Consider the following 24,444-nt stretch of genomic DNA (forward strand, 5'->3'; position numbering starts at 1 on the left):
TCCTGGGAATAGAAACGAGTGTGTGATGCTTTGCTCTCCTGACAGCTGTTTGCCAAAAAGAAAGGAAAAAGGAATAAAAGAAAGAAAAGAAAAAGGGTTTTAATAGGCTTCACTCCGTCGATATTAAAAAGCAGTAAAAAAAGAGAGAAAACATATGGAATTCTCAGGGCCTCCGCAGAAGGTTGAGCAACAAAACGCCACTGGGAAATGCATGGGATTCAAGTTAATTTTTACAAGATACTGCTAAATATTGGGATGGTGTTTGCCAGCCCTGTGCGAACATCAGCCTTTCTTAAATACTGCTAAGAAGGCAAATCAAGGTAAGGATTATCAAGGGCTTCAGTTAGTCCTGCAGCGTGCTCACCAGCTTGTAATTGCTGTGCTGCTAAAGACAGAAATGGATATTCTTGGAAAGCAGCGCAATCCAAAACCCCGACCTTCTGGAATATGCAAAATTGCTTAGAAAGCTAAAAGTGAATAGCCGGGATTAAAGAGAAGACGGTGATTTACAGCGCTTCAACCAACACTGTTAGCTTGAGGGTTTATGCTGGAAAATGTTCCCACCCGGAGCAGTCAGACCCTGAGTTTTGTTGTTGGCTGCAAACCTCAGGCTGTATTAAAACTCGGTCAAACGTTTTGTTTCTCTGCTGGAAACAGCCATTTAGAAAGGGAAGAAGAAGGGAAAAGGTGACGTTCTTCTCTCTTTCCAACTTGCTTCTGGAAGCAGCTCAAGGAGGGATTTCTTTTCCCAAGTCAGTGCGCTGTGCTTTCTCCATCCAGGAGGCAGACAACCAGAACTTCTCTCTGCAGACTTCTTTCCTCTATGGACGCTGCTGTTGGAGACCTGGGACTGGTGAAATAGGTGCTGGGCAGCTGGATTCCTTGCTTTTCTCCGGTGTCTTGGTGGTGTCTTGAATCGGTATGAGGCTATGGATGAAATACAACATTTCTTTTGCTTTCGAGCTCTTGGCAAGGCATATTTTCAACCATGGCTGTTAAGCAATAATCCGTTCTCTTTGTTTCCTCCATTTTCTTGTGGTGTTTTGGGGTGCATCACTCAGTGTGCGTACCTGCTTTGCTCAGTAGTGCTTGCACACAAGACTGGCCATGCTGGTCCCACTGGTATAATGGACAACAAAGTCCAGCTGTGTTTACTGCAGAACAGGATGGTGTTTTGCCTTGATTAGTGAGGAATATAGTTGTCCTTATATGGAGGAATGGGGCATCAGCTTTGAGAACGTGGATTCTGGATACCATGTAAGGGCAGATTTGGATGCTGGGAGATAGATGCTCCTTTGAACTCAAGTGGGCTTGTGAGTCTGGCCAGTAAACAGAAAGCATTCCTTTGCAACCTGCTGCTGAGTTGTTCTGAGAATTTACTGGAATATTGAATCTGGGGTTTGGGCTGAGCCTTACATATCAGGATCGGTTCTTTCTCCAAAGAGTGGTCAGGCACTGGCACAGGCAGCCCAAGGAGTGGAAGGGTCACCATACCTGGGGGTATCCCAGAACTGTGGGGATGTGGCACTGAGGGACGTGGGCAGTGGGCATGGTGGGGTGGGCTGGGGTTGGGCTTGGCGGTCATTTCCAGCCTTAATGATTCTATTCTATGGCCTGTTGTCGTTGCTATACATGGATATTGTCACAGAATGCGTAGCTCAGTTTGGGAGGGACCTCATGAAGTCATCCAGTGAAACCTCCTTCTCAGGTGAGCTGTGGGATCGTGTGAAGAGCAGGTTGATGAAATAACTATGACAGCTGAATCTTGAATGTGTTGGCAGAGCCTGGTTCGGCATTGTGGGAGGCACAGCCTGATTCCAAAAGCATTGCTAGATGAGCAGGAGTGCCACAGTGCCATCCTGTGTGGCATAGAAAGGTGTGAGCCCAAGGGCTCTAAGCCTGCTGGTTTTGACTGATGCAATTCACAACAGGAAATGAAACACATTCTCCTTTGAAGAAGTTGTCTTCTAGCAATTACTAGCCCAGATTTCTTCTGGATTGTGTTGAAAGAACAGCAGTGAAATCACTGGTTCACCTGGAGACAGCAGGAATAATATGGAAAGTTTTCTTCGTGTCTCATTTGACAGCTTTGGGCTTAGTAGAGCCAAGGAAGGTAACAGTAGTTCAATTAAATGTTCAACTCAGTTTGACATTAATGAGCGCAGACATTAGAATGACATGTTTCTGAGTGTGAATGAGGCCAGCTTCCATCTCACTCATTCTTAGACTTGTTGATAAGCTTCTTGATGGCTTGGAGATGCATTTATTTATTTCTCTAAAACATTCTTGGCTTAAGAGCTTCCCAAACTATGTTATGGCTGAGCTGTAAGTTGGCCATATAGGAAGAGCTAAGATAGTACTGCAGGTGGAGTATCCCAGTATCCCAGTCATTCAGACTGGGAAGTTTTCAGGAGGAAAGAAAAAGCAGGTTTCTGGTTAAGGAAGTGTGTTGTATCGAATGCCTAAACTATTTGAGTTTTGGGGAGCAGATCGATTTGTTTTGCATCTCTGTGATGAGTAAGGCTGGAGCTGATAGAGATGTGGAAAATGTGCTAATACTGCCAAAATTCAGGTCAGAGAAGAAAACGTTTCTTTCCATTGTAACCAGAGGGACTCTTACATAACTGTTCTTGGGCCAGCTTAAGAGATAGCAAAGATGGGGTGGGGGAAGGGGAGAAAAACATACTGCTGATAAGCCCACAGAATCAAAAAATAGGATCAGGCTCCTGGGAATGAAAAAGGACCTGTTGGAGGTAATGCTCTGCTAGGCTGATAGAAACTCAAATGGGAATCAAATCAACTGTGAGCCAAACAGAGCTGCTATCGTAAGTCAGCTGGACCGTATCTTAAAGCAAAGATACCTGTGCTGGTTTATAAATTGAATCCTATCTGGAAAATAGCCTTTTAGCTCTAGGAAGTGGTGTGGAACGTGTAGATGTTGCACTGAGAAACATGGTTTAGTGGAGAAATATTGGTGGTTGGACTGGGTCATCTTGGAGGTCTTTTCCAGTGTTGGTGATTCTATGATTCTGTGAAGCTTTTATGGCTCCCTTGCCTTGCTTAGGCCACAGTGCTCACATATCAAGGATGCAGGGGTAGCCAGAGATCATAAACTCCTGCTGCGATGAAGCAGACAGAACACTGATATCAAGCTTTTGGCTTTCAGTTGAAAATAGTTCTTAAGACAAGGAAAAACCACTGGGCTGCTGTCTTTGGACACAAAGGATGTACTCTCCTTTATTTTTCTCATTTGTTTTTCTTTCTCATGGATGATAAATTCACCTGCTGATGTGTTGAGCCAGTGTAGATGCCTTCTGCCTTGTCCTTTTGATGATCCCGTGAGCAGAACACTGGGCACTTCTATAAATGGAGTTGGGCCCATAAACACCTTGAGAGCAAAGGAATGTGTTTGACCAAGGAGTCTTTTATTCTCTACTACGTTGTTGAGAGGAAGATTTCTTTGCTTAGAATGCTTGAGGGGATTTTATGAACTTTGTGCAAGCAATGGTATCAAACTGTTTTTCCTCATTGAAAAAAAAATATGTATTTTTTTCCTGCTGCTCAGGTGGTTCTTCACCTCCTTAATGCAGAGTTTTATATAATCACAGAACCACGAAGGTTGGAAAAGCCCTCCAAGATCCCCAACTCCAACCCACCCCACCGTGCCCACTGCCCACATCCCTCAGTGCCACATCCCCACTGTTCTGTAACAGCCCCAGGGATGGTAATCCCACCACTCCATTAAAGAAATCTTTCTTAATATCCAACCTGGTACGTTGCAATCCTGTACAAACCTGTATAAGCTAACTCTTGCTAAATGCAACCATCATGTTTCCCTGCTGTATACCCTCTTATTCGTGGCTTGAAGCATGTGTGGACAGTTGGGATTGGTCTTCTTTTTCCTCTCTGTGTAACTAGATGCCCTCTTCCCTATTCCTATGTACTCAAACATTTTGAGCAGCCTCCCTGGTGTTTGTGCCTCCGATTGATTTCCCAGTTCCATTCTCCTCCTCTGTTCTCCAGTCTGAGCAGTTACCCAGCTAAGAAACGCTCCTTGCAGCACCACTATCTCTCCTGTGGCAGAGATGAATGCCCCCTTCTCTTTTCCATTCCCACCCGTGCTCTCCAGTTATGCTCATGTAGAAGTAACTATTTTTTGCAGGACAAAAATAAAATCCCAGTTCTATAGCTGGCGTTTTCTTTACTTCTTGGGCAGCTCTTTTCCTTTGGAATTAATTACTTTGCTTTATCCAAAGTATTTAATTTAATTACTTTGGTTTATCCAGCCTGGATGTTGGTGGCACTGAACTTGGGCATATGCTCATCCAAGGAAGAGTAATTCTTGTGTTGCTTTACCTTCATGTTTCAGGAGTGTGTAAGAGCCATTTCAACAACGATATTGCCAGCTGATGGTCCTTCCTCTAGAAGTTATTATTTTCTAGTCCATATAAGACCCAATCCTGAAATTTCTCGCTGCATTCACACTCACAGAGATGCTTGATTGGCTACTTGGTACTTTTTCTTAACGCAGCTAATGAGCCAGTGCTTTTTAAGTGTGTTCAAAAAGTGGCAGATATTGGCTTGATCCTCCATCCAGCAAGTCATTTAATGGGAGATGTTCTCAAAGTTTCTCTATTTAACTAAAATAAAGTTGACCCAAGAGCAATCAAAGCCCTGTTTCTTTGGGGCTTATTTCAAATTCTTTCATCTTCCGTCTTGTTTTCTTTCATGTTCTCAGCTGTACGTGCTGACTAATCTGTGATAGTGGGCTGGACTGGAACTGCTGTCCCCTTGGGGAAGGCTCATGTGATCCTGTTCCACCCAACAGTGTCTCTTGCAGAGTTTGGCTGTGCATCAGTGCTCAGCGCGTTGGAAGAGGCTGATGCTCTGGGGCATGGCTGCTTGGAGGGAAGGAGGAGTATGGGATTGGAGAGACTTATGCAAGCAGTCTGAGCTTACTTAGAAAAACAAGATGACAATAAAGGTATTTCTAGCTCTTGGGTGGTGTGTAGAAATCTGCTTGTTTTCTGTGGACAGTAGCTTTCCCCACTGTTCCTACAGGGACGTGGTTAGAGGCCATGGTGGGGAAGGGTTGATGGTTGGGCGTGAACTTAGAGGTCTTTTCCAGCCTTAGGGATTCTGTGATTCGATGTAAATGGGCTCTTAATCTGAAGTGACTCAAGATGAAGACCCAAAGTGAACTAAGAGATGTGAAGTGAGACAGGCTGGAAGTAAAACACTGAATCCTGGAAGCTGTGTGTGCGGCTTACCTGCCCTGTTAAGTTACATAGGGTAATTTTCCCAGGAGCCTCTTTTAAACCCAAGATGAGGGTTTAAAAAGGTACTTTTCTCTGTGAGACTTCTGGTCCAAAGAACCCTGGAAAGCTGCTTTTTGGGCTGTGTTCTGGAGACCAGGTGTACGACCTACCTGAGTGGGTGCTTCTGTCATCAGGGTAAGCGTAGCCTTGCAGCCCAGCAAATGTTTGTTTTGCTTTGTGGTTGCATAAGGATGGCTCATCAAAAGATTTGCAGGATGCCTTTTTGTGTTCTTTCCCCCCCACCCACCTCTTTCCCTGATGTTGAAAGGTCTGCTTTGGCTCTGCTTGTGTCATCTTTTGTGATGACATCCGTGTCTTTCTAGGTCGGAACAGAAAGGTCATGTTGTTGAATGAACATGTTTCCTCTAGGCAAGCTATTAGCAATGACTGAAGGCTTGCATAACTGGTCCTTAATCTGTGGTGCTGAGCACTCTGCCCTGGTAAGCATTTTCATGTGGGTTTTCTTAGTGGTGGTGGTTGGTTGTGGTGTTGTTTTTGTTGATGTTATTATTTTGCTCTTCCCCTATTGCGTTGTCATAGAATCATAGAATCACCAATGATGGAAAAGACCTTCAAGATCATCCAGTCCAACCGTCCACCTACTGCCAATATTTCCTCCCTGAACCACATCCCTTAGTACCACATCTACACGTTTCTTGAACACGTGGTCACAGAATTCTAAGGAAACTACCTCTCCTTTTCTGAGTTTTTTGGCTTTTTTTTCCTAGAAAGATGATTATTTCCTTGGGAAGGGAAGAAAAATCCTCATCCTTTTGCATTTTGGCCTCTGGGTTCCTGCGGGACTAACTGCTTAGCAGCTCCAGATGTTCGGATGAGCTGCTCTGGGCTGGAAGCAATTCCCACCAAACTACATAACTCTGTATTAATGGACCCTTTGGGTTCTAGCCTTAAGACTGCGTTCTTTGCAGCATGAGGCTAAGGATCATAAACAATGACCTAAAGGGACATTGGGGCTTTGAGGCACATTGGATGGAGAGCTTTGCATCAGTATTTCCCAAGCTCATGCTAATCTTATCAGAGTTTGCTCTGGATATCTTTGCTTGAATTACATCCATCACCTGCTTGTTGTGAAGGAAGGGGGAAGGGTGTAGAAATAGCTGTAAGGGCGGTCATTAATGCTTGGCTTTCATGAGTTCTCATGAAGAAGTACCCTGTTTATTCACTTTTGCAATAAATCTTGTTGAGTTTTGCTTTGAGTCTTGCTGTGGCTGGGGTGGAAGGAGGATTGCTGGGTTGCTATGAAGGCAGTTTGCAGATGTCATTATTTAATGGTAATTTTTGGTATCCACTACTCTATTTGTTACTGTTCATAGCATGCTGAATTGGGGTCCCATTGGTAGCTGCCTGGAAAAAGCATGATTAATGCTTTTAATGGGGGCTCTGGATTGGAATGTGCTGATGCTTGTAGTACTGAGAGACCTCAGAAATGTTTGGGTGATAGGTTTTGGATTTGCATCAGTACATGAATCCCTCATGGCTTGTCCCTTCCATGATGAAAACAATATAGTAGCCAATGCAACTGGCAGATGGGGTTTTGCATTTAGTTCTTATTAGAACAGGACTCTCCAGGCATGGGCTGGAATTGACTCTGGATCTCCTCTGTTAACTCTGAGTGTCACCCTGGGGTGGAGGGGTGGTTCTCTTCCTGACCTCCCCCACCCCTTTCACTCACTGTGTCAGTTCTAGTGCCACGGTCAAAATGGCCTTGACCAGGATTTTGGCATGCTCTTTGGAAACTGGAAAGTGCTGGAGAGTATTGCAAGTGGTTGCCAAGTCAAATGAGAATTCCCTTCTCCTGAAAGATTTGTATTGCTGCAAACACAGTAAAAGCACTTTGTCCTTATTCATGTCTTCCTAAAGATCAGTTCCTGTGTTTTGAACGTGCTAGCAGTCAAGAGAAGTATTTACCTGAGTGTGTAGCTGTGTGATCTGGTGGCTGTAGCCTGTCTTTGCTTACGAGCTTGTTTCCCTTGATGCCATTTTTCATGCACCACAATGTCTATGTTGAGCTTGTAAATCCTCTTGGGAGAGAAACTGTCATGTCTCTGTCTCCTTGCATTGAACAGAGACTGATTTATACAGAACTGGAAAGAATTCAGCAGTAAGTGGAAAGAAGCTTTAGGAAAGCAAGAGAAACCTGTGTTCTATTGGATGCCTTTGGAACAGGAGACAGGGAAACTGGGCTTGAGTTCTTCCTCTGTTAGAAGTCAAAATATCTGCGGTGAAATAGTCCTGGAGGACGTTATGGGATAAGGGAGTGTGTAGTTTTTGGTCTTGCCTTTGTTTTCGTGTGTTGTGTGTATGTCGTATTGGAAGCTGGGGCCCTGTTGGGGTCTAGCTCTTGGTGTTTTATTTCTTCATGGAACCACCAGCTTGCTCAGGTTGGAAGGGACCTCAAGAGGGCTCTTCTCCACCTTCTCCTGCTCAGAGCAGCTCTGAGCCAACACTAAGCCCATGCTAAGTTGCTCAGAGCTTTGTCCAGTCAGGTCTCTCCAAGATGAAGCTTGTACAGCCTTCCAGAGACGCCTTTTGCACCTTGAGCCTTCTGGAGTCAGAAGTGGTATCTTCAATTTCAAGAGACATTTTGCATGTTTCTTCCACGAACCTTTTGGACCACTTTCTGTGCTCGTGTCACATCTGGTGTTCCTAAGGACGAGGCAGCATCTCTCATCGTCATCACAGTGCATTCTTGTTAAGGACTTTGATTATTTCTTCTACATGATAACGAGGGGTTAACAGCCCTTCTGTGTTCACCTCTTAAACCATGCTGACCATTCACAGAGTCATTGAGTTTGGAAGAGACTTCCAAGATCCCCAAGTCCAACCCCAGCCCACCCCACCATGCCCACTGCCCACATCCCTCAGTGCCACATCCCCATGGTTCTGGAACAGCTCTAGGGATGGTGAGCCCACCGCCTCCCTGGGCAGCTGTGCCAGTGCCTGACTGCTGTTTGGAGGAGAAATTCTTCCTAATACCCAACCTGATATTTGATCATCTCCTCGGTCGCCTCCTGGGCTTCATCAGTTCATGGCTTTTTTGGAGTGTTCTATCCAAAGGTTAACGCCTGGAAATCCTTTCCAGTGTTAGAAGGTCTGATTTGGAACAATGAAAAGGAAAGAAAAAGTGCTAGAGGTGGAAGCTGTCCAAAATCAGGAAGACAGGGTTGGCTTTGTGTCTCGCGTCACCAGATCCTGCCAACTATTTTCTTTTCTGATTACTTTGGCCATAGGACATCCACTGTGTTTGCAGCGGGAAGGAGCTGGCTGTGCAATTAGTCTTATCAAGTTAATTTATGCATTCTTTGTGCACGAAGCCAAAACGGTATCCAGCTTGTAGAACAAGGGTGCTACAGAGGAGCAGCTAACCGCTACGGAGCAGTGAATGTTTGCTTTGGGAATGGAAGCAGAAATAACATCTTGGAAGATGTAGAGGGAGCAGCTCTTGTGCATGTGGTCATCTCGTGCTCGATGTGACTGGGGTGTGTATCGTGGTGCATAGCTGCACGTGTAACCTGCAGAAAGCAAGTCTGGATGGAGAGAGGCAGCCACTGCATGGGAACAAGTTTGCTGCTTCCCTAATTGAGCCTCTCTGCTGTGTAAGAACGTTTATGAAGAATGGTTCTTACAGCCGCATGGAAGGAATCAATCATAGGAAATAAAGAGCTTGTAATCCATTTAACTAGGACTTTCCACCTCTCATTAAGCCAGAGACATTCATGCTTAATTCTCTGGATAGCAGTCGCACAGCAGACGTGCAAAGTATTGATCGTAAAATGAATCTTGCTGTTTCTTTCCCCTTACGGTTTCAATTAAAGTGTGTGCAGTGGGTGTGGAGGCGTTTTACTCGCTCTCAGTTGAGTGCTGTTGGCGCGGTTCGTGCAGTTCCCTTCCTGCTGGCGTGAACCAGGTTTTCAGCAATGCAGCAGGGAACATGACTTGGGGAAAGCAGATGACAAGCCCTCTATAGCAATATGTTGGACTGGCTTCTGCTCTAGCTGCTAACATCTTCCAGACAGGTTGAAAACTGCCCCTCGGAGGAGCAGCTAACACAATTCACGTGTGGTTATGGTGAGCTCTCCTGCGTGTGTGTAGGAAAGGGTAATCAGGGAGGGGGAAGAAAAGCTTGTCTGTAAAGGAAACTGCATGGCAGGGTGTGCATGTTCAAAAAAAAAACACTTCTGTTTCCACTTAGTTCCTCAGCAAAAACACATGCTGAGAATGGATAAGACTCGCTGTAAACTTCTGTGCTTCAGCTTGGCCATGCTGGCAAAGCTCTGGAGTCTGTGGAGAGGAAAAACTGTGCAATTATTTAAACTTCTTAAGGTATTGATAGTTTTAATAATCAAAAAAATAAAAGTTTCTTTGTTTTTTTTTCAGCATCCATCCATACTTCCTCAGTCTTGTTTTCTCCCACTGGGGGGAAAAGGATCACTTCTCTCACCTGTCTCTGTGCTCAGAACCTGCTGATGTGGTTTCATCTCTGAAGCTGATGTCAGGGTGCATCCTCCTTTGGAGGGTCTTTAAGTAACGGGGGTTGAACACAGAATCATAGAATGGCTTAGGCTGGAGGGGACTTAAACATCACTGAGCTTCAAGTCCCTTGCCATGGGTTGGGTGCCACCCACCAGATCAGCCTCCCCAGAGCCCCACACAGCCCAGCCTTGAGCACCTCCAGGGATGGACATGGGGTGTATTGGTCAAGATGCAGCCTTCCTTTGCTTCCAGCTGCCCCCCGGACCTGCTTGGCACATTGTGGCACGACTATTCAGTTCCATGAATCAGACATTTCCTCTTCCACATCTTCTGCCAAGATCAACAGCCACTCCTGCTGGTTCTGTCCGGGTCCTTGTTGTTTCACCCAGTTACTGTTGAGCTGTTTCTCATAGAATCCTGAACATTCTGATCGTGCTGACCCACTGTGATGTCCCAGGGTGACTCCTGCAGGCATGAAACATGAAGGTTTCTTCCCATGGTCTGTTCTGTGTTTTACCTGGATGCTACCAAGCAGTGTTGCTAAGGCCTTCTTGGAAAGTCTGACTGGCGTGTGCTTAGATGTTAGAAGTGTAGTTTGATGGCTTCTCCCAAAGAGTGGTGATGCATTGACACAGGCTGCCCAGGGAGGTGGTGAGGTCACCATCCCTGGAAGTATTCAGGGACTATGGAGATGCTGCACTCGAGGACACACAGTCACTGTGCATGGTGGAGGTGGACTGGGGTTGGTCTGGGGATCTGAGAGCTCTTTTCTAACCTTAACAGTGCTATGATTCTGTCTGCCCAAGTCCACTGTCTTCCTGGCATCTTCTGGCTTGGAAGTTGGCGTGTTCATACCAAATGCTGGCTCAGTAGGATGAGGCCATCCTCTCTTACAGTGTAAAGTTTACACGTTGGTTTGGCTGCTATAGCTTTCCATGGGAAGCTGTTTGTATTTCTAATTGAGTAAATGTTCCTGTTGCGGCACTTAGTCTTAGTTTTTCTCAGCCAGAAAGCACTATAGAAAGGGAAAGTGCTTAAAGGGCTAATTAGCTCCTTGGAATGGAAATTTAAGTATCGCTGTTACTTCCTTTATGGATCTTTCTACTTAAAAAAAAACCAAAACAAAACTCCCTTTTAAAGTTGACCCACAACTGAACTTCACATTTATGTTCCAGCAATGAAATAACATTTTTGTGCCTGCCAAACAGCATCCTACCTTGTCTGGCAATTGCCAGCATTTCTGTTCAAGCACAGGAGACACCCTCCAGTGGGCAGCCCAGGTTGGGCTTCCCCAGTGACGCACATTCAGAGGTGCAAGCAGACCTTAAGAGACTCACCAGCTAACCTAAGGGTGGGATTCGCTCTATTCCACATCACAGATTTTCCTAGCTCATTTGGATACTTTCAGCTCTCCCCAACCATCTGTATTTTCATGGTTTATAGTTGGCTTTCTCTGCCAGGAAGAACCAGGTTTTACACCTCTTAAGCTGCTTAGATCTTCTTTGCTACTTCTAAAAACAAAGAACCTCATTAGATTTACAGCTGTGAGCAATTCACAGGGCACTGGCAGGAGATGTTGCCCATCTCTCCACCAAACTGGAGGAGAACAAATTCTTTTCCCACTCACGTTGCCAGGAAGATATTGTGAAAAACTGTGCAAAACGTGTCCTGTGCTTCCTCTTAATGAGAAGCCTTGTTGTCCTATCTGTGTTTTACCCGCGTCTTCCAGTAAGTTCAGGACACGTTTGTAGTTTCATCTGATCTCTTAGGGGGCTTTTCCAACCTTAATGATTCCATGATTCTGTAACCGGATGATTCCCTTATTGAGGAATCATTTGCCGCGTGCTGTGGTTCCATCTCCTGGGGCACACGCGTGTAGGCAGGACTCCATGAAGTGCCAGTGCAACCTCAAGTCAGACCTTGTGTGATTGCCACCTCCGTCATTGCAGGCAAAAAGACTGCAATACAGCCTTAATGATGTTGGAAGGATCTGTGTAACTGGTGCTGGTTGCTTCCTGGCTTTGGAGGAGGGGACAACCTTGCCTTGGCTGTAGCAGATGTTGGGTTTTCAGAACTACGCCGGTGTCTTGACTTGCAAGGTTTTATTGTTAGGGCTCAGGCTTGTGCAGAAAGAGGAGATCACATTTGGTTGTTGCTCTGTAAGAAGTTTGCAGAGGTTCTTTCAGTGATCTGTTCTTCTTCAAACCTTTTAAAATGCGACGCACGATGCACACTTAGTTTGTGGAGAATGTTAAGAAGCTGGATTGCAGAGGGTATTAGCGTGTACTGCGCTTATTTATTTAGCGAGATTAAAGAATAAGTTATTCTTTTGTAATCCCTTTGAAGTGTTTATCTTTTGAAGTCTGAATTCTCATTAAATGGAAGCGTACAACCCCCAAACTACACGCTGCCCTGGTTTCAAAGCTTTAATTAAAAAAATAAAAGAAGCACCAAAAAACTTAAGAACAATAAACAACGGGTCAGACCCATAGGGGCTACACGTCATCCAGATCCTGACTATTTGGGTCATCACTCAACACTTTGTGAATCAAAGCGACTCAGTGGGGCGTCTCCCAGAACTAGGATGCAGTCGTAGGGTTTTTGGCGTCAGCAGGCATCAGGGAGGCAGTGTTGTTCCCCTCGATGGATGTAAGAGTTCTCTGATAAAAATGGGCAAAACCACAACTTTTCGGAAGGAATAACCCCACCGACTCATCAGGAGGTCTTCAGGGGTTGGGTGGCCATTTCTTGCGCACCTCCCACCTTCGAGACACGGAGTCTCACTGATTGAGGCTGCTTGTGGCTTTGAGGTCTTCTCTTGCTGTTCCTGCCCCGACATTAAATCTTACACTCGCAAGCTGAGATACTCTGGGTCTGAGCCAAGAGAATGTGGGAAGTACTCTCAGTATGTGCGTATAGGTTTCCTCTTGTGGGAACGGCTGTAGCAAACATCCCCTCTATAAGAACTGTTCTGTTATTAAAACAGGTGGAGATGTTGTCCCTCCTCCATTTCTGTCTTCCAGTCTTGGGAAAACAAAACAGCGTTACTTTGTTTTGGATGAGCTCATCTTATTAAAGAAAAGACTGTTACGAAGACCGTGAAGAGTTCGCGAAAGTCACAAGGATTTACATCAGTTCCCTTTTGTGCTTTAAATCATTTCAGTCCTGGCTGGGCAGAAGGGATTGCTTTTACTGCATGGAACTTGGAGGGCTTGCTCTTGAAGAGCTGAACTTCCATTATGATGAAACTATTTTAAGAAAATCAGGATTTTCCATTTTAATCAGGGAAACAATTGACCTGAGGGCTTATAAGAATGTCAATAGGGATAACTGGTTATCAGTGTTCTTCTCATGTAATCAGCATAGGTAATTACCTGCTTAGTAAGGTCTTGTGCATAACTAGCTTGGTAGAAGTTGTAGTAAGAGATGGAGATGTTGAAATTCGACAGAGAATCTTGATAAACAGCAATCCCATGAGTCACGAATGAGAGGAAAAGCATTTTCTTTGATGTAGAAAGCAATAGAATCTGCCAAAGCTCCTTTAAAATGGATTGGTAAAAAACAAACCAGAAAAAAAATCTCAAACAACAGCAGAGTTTGCTTTTTCTGCATCTGTTTGCACAATGTGGGGGATATCTCTGTCCATTGCAAGGGAGCTGGACTAGATGACTTTTAATGGTCCCTTCCAACTCTAAGGGTTCTTTGCTTCTAAATTTACTTGGGCCTGATGTTTGGGTGATTGCACTTTGCATGCTTGGATCTGATTGTTGCGTTGCTGTGATGCCTTTTGGCAACACTAGATGTGGGAACAGGACATGAAGGTATGGCTGTGATGGCAATGGCGCTTCTCTTCTTTCCTCATCACTCTCCCAGCAAATCTGCCTCTCCAAAGCTATTGCCTCCCATGTTTCCTCTTCTCAAATCCAACAGTGACTGCATTTTCCATTAGCTAGGCCCTTCCACTCCGTCTTCTCTCTTGACTTCAGAACTGTGAAGCATCCATCAAAACATCATGGAATCATAGAATCACCAAGTTTGGAAAAGACCTCCAAGACCATCTAGTCCAACCATCTGCCTATCACCAATATTCTCCATTCAATCACGTCCCTCATTGCCACATCTACACTACATTTACTTCTGTTAGGCTCCCGTTAACTTGCATCATGTAAATCACTGTTGAATCTTGGCCGACCCTGCGGATGGTCAGAGCAGTAGTGCCCATGGTGCTCATCTCAGGGCTATTAAAAGCTTTGTCCTGAGTTGCTGAATGAGATCAGTGTGACCTGTGTGAAACTGGGTTGGTAGATAAGAGCCGTATGGGCATTGCAAGGAAGGACTTGGGCTGTACCAAGCCTTGTGGGAGGGTGAGGTGCTGTCAAACCTGGTATTCAGTGGCTTCATTCATGTCATATTTGCCCAATATACTTAAGGATTTGTGTGGTTGCTCTTCACCTTTCTAACATAACATCGAGGTTGAAGGATAATGGTTTAATGGCCGATCCCACCTGCTCTGTTCTCCCCCATCCAGGTTTCTGTGAGGCTCCAGGGATGGAGGAGTTAACTTGTGCGGACAAAAAAATCCACATTTTTTAGGCCAAATCTCCCCAGAGAGCTTCCCTTTTAAAGCCGCAACTTGAATTCTCTCTTGCTTTTTTTTTTCCCATTTTTTGTTTCGTTTCCAAAAAGCTATTTGGAAAGGAATAACATGTTGCAGACTGAAATGGATACCTGCAGTCCAGTATCTCAAGAATGCAGTGTGTGCTAATTGAGCATCCTGGAGCCTTCAGATAACGCTCCTGCTGTATTTGCAGGTGAACTCTTCCCTGCTTTTTGGACAAGCTGGCTGGTGAATCTGGTTGTTCAGACCTACCATGTTTGCAGCCAGTGGCAGACGATGCATCTTTAAAATCAAGGTTGATGGGTTGTGTGGGTTTGTTTTTTAATTCCTTTCCCCCCCTTCTGGTGTGTGTTGGCTGGGTTTGAATAATTGATGTATGTTGTCTTGCTTCCTGTTTTCATTTTCTGTATGTAATGCTAACCAGCAGAGGTTTGAATCATTCATAACCTGCTTTCTCCACCTCAAAGCTGTAGATGTCATGGGAACAGTGATTGTTTGGTACGGACTTTCTGTTTCTCTTTATTAAATCCATTCCTGGAAGCAGAAGTAAGTATTCAGTCCCTGATCTCAGCCAAGCGATGCTCTCTGGACAGATGGGATCCCTGCAGCAGTTCTGTTGGTGTGTTTTTATCAGCAGCATTGTGCTGTGCTTCAGTCTCTTCTACTGCTCAGGCATTTGTATGTGTGGTTGGGAGGACGGGTGCTGCATTGCGTCCTTTCCTGGCTGTTCCTTCTTGCACCTCCTAATGGCATTCATAGGGAAGAGGGAATAGTTTTGGTCTTGCAGGATGTGCCTTGTGTGATTCAGGGCATGTTGTGCATTTAGGAATGGCTTCTTCGGAACTCATGTTGGATTTCATTTCTTTGTGCTCCTCTTGACCTCCCCTATGGGAGGGCAGCCTGAAATAGATGGAGAAGCTGCTGCATCCCTAATGTCAGGGCTCCCATAGCATCTGCCTATGCTGTGGTTCAGCAAGAGGGCAAGGGCAAGAGCTTCACCTGATGGGCTATGGACCTTTCTCGTCTGTGTCTTCCTTTCCCAATCTCTTCCAAGCAAAGTATTTTGCTTCCAAGTATTTTGACCTTCTTGGTTGTTTTTGGTAGATTTTGCTGCTTTTAAAACCTCCATCTGCCTTCTGGTAATGATTGACAGATGTGCTTTTTGGCTGCTCTTTTGCAGGACACTCAGGCCCTCTATGCTGAGGCAAGAGCCTGGGGGTGCTGGATTAGTTACTGCTGATGGAGGCTGGGGGATATTCTTCAGAACAATAAATCTGAACTCTTTGCATCTACCCTGGCTGTCGGTGTTCCTGGTGGGACTTTTCTTTAGAAGGAAGAATTGATTGCTGGTCCCTCTCCACCCATGAAATACATTTGTACCTTGCTAAAGCAATGCTATTTGAAAAGGCATCCCATCAGCTGTGGATGTGCAGCTTACTGTGGTGAAAATTCATGCCTTAACGGGTAGCTTTGCTGGATGTGCCGCTGTGAGAAGGTGGGATGGGTTTGTATCTTGAACTGGTTGATCTGGGGATATTGGTGGAAGCCCTTCCAGCAAAGTCCTTCCTGTACACTCTGACTTGTGATCCTTGCCCAAACTCCTTCCCCATCCTTTTCAGTTGCTCCTTATGAGCTGAAATGTTTGATAGCTTTCTCTGGGACGGTATGACTGTGTTACTCTTTGACTGTGGACCATCCCTGTCAAACAGCAGCACTGACTGTCATCTTTTCTTGCTTCAAGTTGTTTTTTTTCCCTATGTTGTCACCCATTTAAATTGGCAGCTCTTTTGGTACATAGGAGTGTGTGAGTGGGTGGATATAGCTCTTATCTCATGAAGCCCCCGGTACGTTTTCGTCAGGCTATAATGATGCTGACTGAGTCTGTCTCTAAAGTTTTGCATGATAAAGCAGATGAAGCTTCACGTAGGGACTTAATGATAAACACTCTAGCTTCAGCATCCCTAATGGTGGATCCAATGTGGTGCATAACACATGAGATTTATTATTGCTGAAGGGCAGCCTCCATTCACAAGCTCTTGGTTCTTTGGATGCATTGGATTTCTGCTTGGAAAATCAGAATTTACCAGCTTTGGCAGTGTTGCATGGTATTACTTTTCCAGGTGTCTGGGCTTGAGGAGATGGGTTTGATGGGTTGGTGGTTGGACTGGATGAAGCGGCCTTCTTCAACCTAAATGTTTCTGTGACTTGAAGAGGCAGTGGCTTCCTAGAAGAGTGGACTGCTGAAAGGCTCAAGTGCAGCACTTCTGGTTGAAGTTGCCTTGCAATTACTGTAAGCTAGCAAATAAAACACCTGGTTAAGGCTTGTAAAGGCAGAGGCGCTGTTCTCATCTCACACAGCTAAAGCAGAAAGAAGTGGTTAAATTGTGAAAGATGTCCTTTGGAACTGAGTTCATCTAGGCTTTCTCATAGCAACAGCTGTACTGTGCTAGGTTTTCAGGCAGTAATATGCGGTTTGATGGTAGGGTTGTTAACAGGCTACGCGTGAATTTTGTATCCCATGCCCTTGAATGTATTGTTTGTTGTTCTGGAACTTCAGGGCACAGATCACGGCTTTTTTCAAGTCTCTGAAATAGAACTGAACTTTGTGTGTCCTCAGCATTTCTGTCCTATTCCATCTGACAGCTGTTTCTGCCTGCGGTGTGTAGGGATGGCAGCCTGGGAAACTCGCATGGCAGACAAAAGCTGAAGGAAGGGAGATAAGAAGCAACTTGTGCTGTGACTAATGCTGAGTTTTATAAATAACGTGAGGAAGAAATGGAGTGCAGGTGGGGAGGTGACCTCAAGCACGGAGGTGGCACAGAGCCTGGGGCAGAGCACAGGGCTGTTCTGATCAGCAAGGAGCTCTTGTTTCAGGATGGATGTTTTTGTACCTCTGTCCTGCGTGTCCATCCCCAGGGGATGGATAAAAAGACATGGGGATGTAGGTTGGCTACAGACAGCAACTCCTCTGCATGGATCCCTGAGCTGCTCTAAGAGCATCAGAGAGGTAACGTCCTGACAGGGCAAAGTCATGTTTTGACAGAGAGAGCAGCAGAGGAGCTACAGATCCTGACCTCTGGAGACACGACAGTAATGGTCTGGTGAGCAGCATCCAGCCAGCAAGGTCAGTCTGCCTGCAGGATGCTCAGTGCTTGCTGGTGAAAGCCAGGACAAGGCAGCCCTGGGGTGTCAGCCTGAAATACAGAAGCTGGAAGGGCTGAGCTGTCTGTACCCTTGTTGCAATGTCTAACCTCTGCCACAGTGTTCACAATGCATACAGCATTCCGGCAACCTGGAAAACCCTTGGTGCTCCCATGGCAAATAGAGCAGCTTGGTCTTTTGGGGTGTGTTTGATGGAAAGGAGGTTGGGTGAAAGCTGCATCCCTGCAAGTGCTTGCTGGATGTATTTTGTACAGAGGTGGAAGGTGCTGTCTGCCTTTTTTGCAGCACACACAGAAGCGTCAGCACCTCATCTGGGACTGTTTTGCAGGCTCCATAGGATGCCTGTGATGAACTGATTGTACCTTGGCTGGGTTTCAGCCTCACAGAGGCTGAACCTTGAATCAGTTTTAAGGTTGTGCTTGCGGCAGGCAAAGCTCTTTACTTTTCAGTCATAACCCTCATATGGGCAGCAAGTCGACTGATCTTGTCCTCATGCGGCTTTCCTTACTGATAACTCATAGGAATGCATTCTCTTTTGGGGATGTGGGAGAAACAGCACAAGGAAACAAATCTTGCAAGCTAATTAAACTTCTCAGACTTATAGAGTAACAAGCTGGAGATACTGGCTGGGCTGGGAATAGATCTGATTATCATTCCTCCTCTGCTCGGTAGCCAGAGGGCATGGTTAATTATTAAATTGCTTGCTAAAGTATTGGAATATCCCTTGGAACTTAATTTCCTTTTCTCCCCCCCCCCCCCTCTTTTCTTTTCCTTCCTCTTGCTGAAGGGCTCTCCCAGGACCTGATGGCTTTCTGATACGTCGCTCCTGAGGGGCTGGCAGGAGCATGGTTAAACACCAACCACTGCAGTACTATGAGCCACAGCTATGCTTATCATGCCTGACTGGGATCTACGGCTGCCGGTGGAAACGGTACCAGCGGTCACATGATGACACTACCAAGGTGGGTGAGAACCCAAGCAGAAGCCTGGGAGGCTGAGGAGATCTTGGGCTGAAAGTGCTGGGTGCTTGGGTTTTGTTGGCTTGGAAAGATCGTGGGGATCCGTGGTTCTGTGGCTGGAGGTCTGGGAGAAGTCCTCCCCCTGTAGTTGATATAGCGGATGGACATGGGTAGCTGGTTGTGCTCAATGGAGTTGTAGTTGATATAGCGGATGGACATGGGTAGCTGGTTGTGGTGCTCAATGTTGTTGAGGCTATGGGTAGCTGGTTGTGGTGCTCAATGGGGTTGAGGCTATGGGTAGTTGGTTGTGATGCTCAGTGGGGTTGAGGCTATGGGTAGCTGGTTGTGGTGCTCAAAAGGGGTTGAGGCTTTACGTATCTGTGGTGTTCAAAAGGGGGTTGAGGCTATGGGTAGCTGTTTGTGGTTCTCAGAGGGATTGAGTGTTGTGGGTTTGACTGAATCTGTCCATATTTTCCTGTTGGTGTTGGGGAGAATTCTGTTTTCTCCTTGCTTCTCTGTTGTAGATGTTCTTGTTTGGCCCATTTGTGGAGGCTGCATTTCTGCATGGTCTCTGGGCTCTGTGTGCGTGGGGATGAGAACTAACAGGGGAGATGGGCCAGGGAGCTGCTAGAGTGACTTCACTCCCCTGGATAAATGCTGTTTTGAAGAGCTCTGGCCAGACTCCCTGGTTGTTTGAGATGAGTCCCCACGAGACCTGGTAAGTTTGTGGGAAGGATTCAGAAAGAAGCTGCTGTCAGAGCTGTCACATTCCATCTTCTGGGTAATGGTTGCCGTGTTCTTCTTTGCTCCTGTGTTGTCTGGTATTTCCTTTTTGTTGTTGTTGTTTTTGGATGTGCGTGCATATTACATAAAGAAGGAAAAGAAGTCACAAACACAAACTTCAGTCTTGCTGGTTCTGGCAGTGGTCCCTGGAGATCCTTTAGTTGCTTTTTGAGGGTTCAGTTTTGCTCCGGTGACAGACAGCTGCTGTTTCACTTCTAAGTCAATAAGCAGAAATCTTCCAGGCAATGGAGTACTACTTCTCCTCTGGAGAAGAGGCTGAGGGAAGATCACCTGGGTGCCACAGATCCCATGCCAAAGCGCTCCTGGTTCTGAATGGCATCGATCGCGGATGGCGCAACTGGACTGGGAGCTCCTGCATGAACCAAGAAGTCATGGCTTGCGTTAGTGCAGCACGGAACATATTTCCTTTTGCAAAGCAGGAATGTTTGTGCTGGTTTTCCTCCTCTCTCAGCATTCCCAGCAACTGCTTTTCTGCCCAAGTTTCCTTGGAGCAAATAGCCGGGCATATCTGCACCAGAGGGTGTAGTTGTGTTTCTGAGAGTTGGTCAGGAAAGCAGTGGGTTGTCATGTCTTGGCATGCGTGCACATACTCATTTAAATACTCAAAATGCCATATTCCTTATGTCTTATAAACCAGAACATTATGTATCCAAGTTAAAAATCCACAGAAAAAAAAAAAAAAAAGCTGCAATTGACTTGTATTTTTCATCGAAATCTGACTGCTTTGCGCCAACTTCTTTTTCAACCAGAAAATATCAGTGGCAATTTGCCAGTTCTGCTTAGAATTACGGTTGTTTTTCTGATGCTGGAGAAGAACTTGTTGTGTTCAAAGCTAGGCTTAAAAATATGTCCAGGCTCTGAGTCTGTTTTGAGGTGTGCGTGGGTCTCAACTTCCAATTTAATACCCCGAAGGAGTAAATGTAGCTCTTTTGGGAGCAAGAGAAGAAAGACTTAATTATTTACATGTCCCTGGAGGTGTTCAGGTCCAGCTTTGATGGGGCCCTGGGCAGCCTGGGCTGGTATTCAATGTGGATGTTGGTGGCCCTGTATGTGGTGGTGAGTTGGAGCTTCATGATTGTTGAGTTCCCTTCCAACCCGGGCCGTGCTGTGATGCTGTGATCTGCAGGCTATGGAGAACCAAGGTATGAAGCTATGAAGAAGAATCTGTTCCCAGATTCAGAAAATACCACATCGTAATCTTTACACGAAGGCTTTACACGAAGGCAGTGGCACAATACCTGTTCTGTTGCCCTGTACTCATTGCTATAGTAACTCAATCACTGCAAACCCAGAGTAGAGCCAATTGTAGCGTAACAAAAACCTTGGAGTTGCCTCTAGGAAAGGCACATATTCATACAGTCTCACCTCTGTGCCGACTACAGAAAGGCTCTCTGCATTCTATTTAGGAGATGTGGCTTTCTAGAGAATTTTAATAAAAACATAAAAGAAAAATCATCTTGTTGAGGTTCAGATTATCATCTCTGTAGCCAGTTTGAGGAAGCAATTACTGATCTTAACTACAGCTTGTTCGTCAGGTACCCAACCAGGGGAGCTCCTGGAGTCGATCCTCATCCCAGCAGGGCTCTCTAACCCCAAACACAGAAGATGTGGACACATCAGCTTTGGCTTGTGGCTGCCAGGCACGCTTTTAAAGGTCTAAAGTTCAGATTGTAGCAAGGTAGTTTACAGACAGTGCGATCCCACTTGATGAATTGCCAGCAATTAAACACAGAGCAGCGCTGCTAATTGTACCCTACATACACAACGCTCCATAAGCAGCCTGTCTGCTTCACCCGAGATGACCTTCTGCTGGGTATTGCAGTGCCAGAGCAGCTCTTGCTTCCAGAGTATCTTTTAGCATCTTTTATCATCCATCCAGAGCTCCTGCAGGGTCAGTATCCGTGTGGGGAATGTTGATGGACTGCGTTACATAAACGTGCAGTTAGACCTACCAGCTGATTTTATGCTGTTATTGATTCCAGAGCCATGTTATTTCCACGCAGCAAATATCACTCCAGGGAAATCATCCTAGGCAGGACAAGGGAGAGATTCTGCAGAAGAAAATTGCCATGATAATCTTTGTTCTATCCAGGTGATAGAAGTAGCTATGTGCATTGGCTCGCTGTTTTTGTTGTTGTTTTTATGGTTACTAAATATTGAAGTCTTGGGTGTTTTGCAGTACGATTTAATCTGGGGATAAAATAGTGCTGCTGATTGCTAAGGGCTGTTCTGCCTGGCTATGGGGTTTATCCTAGAATCAGAATGGTTGGGTTGGAAGGGACCAGCTCAGGCTGCCTGGGGCCCATCCGTGGCCTTGTCACCTCCAGGGATGGGGCACCACAGCTCTGTGCAGCAGTGCTGGGGCATCGCTGCCTCTGGGAAAGAATTTCTTCCTAATATCTGACCCAAATCTCTCCTCTTTTAGTTTAAAGCCCTTTCCCTGTGAATGATAACCATACCCCTCAAGCACGAATCCTTCTGAGATACGAGTGGGCGATCAAAATGTAACTGGGATCTCTTCTTGTCTTTCCCATTCACACTGCAGCTTGGCTTCAGCATATCTGCCATCTTTTCCCTTGTACACCCGTTGCCAAGGATGGGCAAGTGTAAGGGCCTTGTTTGGCACATGTAGAAGGAAGGGCCATCATCCGGAAATGAACCCCAGATCCCTGAATCATAGACTCGTTAAGGTTGGGAAAGACCAGTAAGATCATCTAATCATCAACCCATCCCCACCACACTCACCAAACCACGTGGAAGCTGTCACAGAGTCACCAAGGCTGGAAAAGACCTCCAAGATCATCCAGTCCAGCTGTCCCCCTACCACCAATATCTCCCACTAATCCTAACATGGATGCTTCCATTATCTCACTACTTGTGAATGTGCTTAGGGGCTTCCTGATGGCTCTGGGTGCTGTCTCTTGGTTTTGAGGACAGGATCTCAGTTGTTTCTGGCTCTGGGGCTGATGCCATCAGGAATCCTTGGGTCACAGATGTGTTTCCTGCAGCTCTAACTTGGTTGCCCATGACTCCAGGCTCTGCGTAATGTTATAAATGGCTCATGGGTAGCCTGACCTCCTTAGAGGTGGTTGAGTAGCTCTTGCAGCAATGGCTTGAAAACTTCTAATGCTTTTCCATTGCTGCTTTATTCAGGACCTTTGAAGAGCTCCATGCACGAACTCCTTGCAATAAACAGCCAACCAGCCCTCCTGGATACACAAAGGTGCCTTGTGTCTTTTCCAACATTATGGGCCTCCAGTGTTTTATTCAGATGGTGGCATTTCCTTGTTATAGCTGCCAGATGTGCTCCCTCCAACAGCTTTTTCTTTGTGTAGCACTAATTATCTGGGTGAATAATTACGTTGCTGGAGCCCATTATTCCTTCCTCCCTCCTGCTTGCTCTTGCATGTTTTCAGGAGGGTAGAGCAGATGCTGTTGCTGCTGTCCTTTGTGTAGCTGCTGTGTGCATGGTGTTAACTTAAAAAAGAAAAGAAGAAAATGATTAAGTAAGGTGAGCTCAGCATCCGTGATTGTCAGTGGGTTGTTTTCCCACTTATCATAGAATTAGAGTGGCTTAGGTTGGACGGGACCTCAGAGATCATCCAATTCCAACACCACTGCTGAGGGCAGGGTTACCAGCCCAGGTTGCCCAGGATCCCATCCAACCTGGCCTTGAATGCTTCTAGGGATGGGGCACCCACAGCCTCTCTGGGCAGCAGTGCCAACACCTCACCCTCCGAGTAAAAGAATTTCATCCTCACATCTGACCTCAGTTTCCCCTCTTTTGGTTTAAAGCCATTCTCCCTTATCCTGTCACTATCTGTCCGTGTAAAAAGTTGCTCCCCTTCCTGCTTATAAGCTCCCCTCAAGTACTGGAAGGCTGCAATGAGGTCTCCTCGGACCTTCCCTTCTCCTGGCTGAACACCCCCAGCTCCCTACACTCAGCCTTGGGGAGCCTCACTGGTTCTCATATGCCCACTTTTTGAGCCTGACCAGGTCCCTCTGGATGCCATCCCTCCCTTCTATTGTGTGACAGCCCTGCTCTGCTCGGTGCCATCAGCAAACTGCTGAGGATGCACTGATCCCACTGTCTGCATCATTGATAAAGATACTGAAGATACATCAGAAAGTCCCGAAGTAGCCATTAGTGGGCCTAGTTTCCATCCTGGTTATAGCGAATAGCAAACTAGAATTAATAGCTTAAGACAGGCCTCAATAGCTGCATGAGTGGACCAGTAGATCCAAAGGCTGGTAGCCAACTTCTGTCTCTGCAGTAAAAGGAGCCTTTGGGCAGCTGAGGATGGAATGGGAAAGAAAAATAGGGACATAATGGGACAAAAGTGGAGGTCAATTTTTCCTTATATTCAAGAATTGTAGAATCATAGAATATCTTGAGTTGGAAGGGACTCATAATGATCTTCAAAGCCAGCTCCTGAGAAATCTCCACGTTTCTTCTGTCCTTAGTCCAGCAGCAGCCAGAGGAGGTAACTTATGTGTATTTTCCTCTATTTTTTTTCCCTTTTATCTTTGGTTTGCAGACAGAGGCTGGCTGCCTGTGCTTCCCAGGAAAATCCATTATGTGTTACCAGGGGGTTGTGCCAGACCTTTCATAAAAAGTATTCAGGAAGTGATGACTCTTAAGTTTGCTGTGCTCACTTTGGGGGGAAGAAAGGCTGGAAGCAGGTAGGGTCGATGCCTTGGAGCTCTCAAGACGATAAGGACTGATGCAGTGTGTCCCACCTGAGGTACTGCAGTGCAGGTTGGCTGAACATACGACTGCTTTGTGGGGTTTTCTGGGCCTAGAAAATGCCATAAGAGCTCTGTTTTGTCCATCAGCCAGTTATGTATGCAGAGTCATGGAGTGATGCACAGAATAATTGCGTTGCGCAGATGTCCTGGTTAGCATTTGTTACACAAGGGGAAGGTGGTCGGGTTACGGCTCATGGGCAACTGAACGTGCTGGCTGAAAAGCAGTGCAAGTTGTCTGAAATGTGCAGGTATGGGATGAGCAATGTGGGGAATATCAAATACAACGCCTCTCTCCTTCTTCAAAGCCTTGAGAGCTGCTTGCAAGACAGTATAAATGAGT

The 24,444-nt window shown here is 45.9% G+C and overlaps 1 protein-coding gene across 4 annotated transcripts in view; it reads left to right on the plus strand.

Annotated features, from left to right (window-relative positions):
* The window catches only part of GDPD5 (glycerophosphodiester phosphodiesterase domain containing 5), a 138,808-nt gene that overhangs the window by 33,509 nt on the left and 80,855 nt on the right, over positions 1 to 24,444 (plus strand). For 3 of the 4 annotated variants that reach the window (XM_072327041.1, XM_072327038.1, XM_072327040.1), the window contains exon 2: positions 18,380 to 18,554. In XM_072327041.1, coding sequence (XP_072183142.1) covers positions 18,438 to 18,554 — 117 coding nt within the window. In that variant the 5' untranslated portion in view covers positions 18,380 to 18,437. Of the gene's footprint in view, positions 1 to 860; positions 920 to 18,379; positions 18,555 to 24,444 lie in introns of those variants that run through there. The other variant, XM_072327039.1, reaches the window with a different exon arrangement.

Source organism: Excalfactoria chinensis, chromosome 1 (genome assembly GCF_039878825.1).
Source record: "Excalfactoria chinensis isolate bCotChi1 chromosome 1, bCotChi1.hap2, whole genome shotgun sequence".
NCBI lineage: Eukaryota > Metazoa > Chordata > Aves > Galliformes > Phasianidae > Excalfactoria > Excalfactoria chinensis.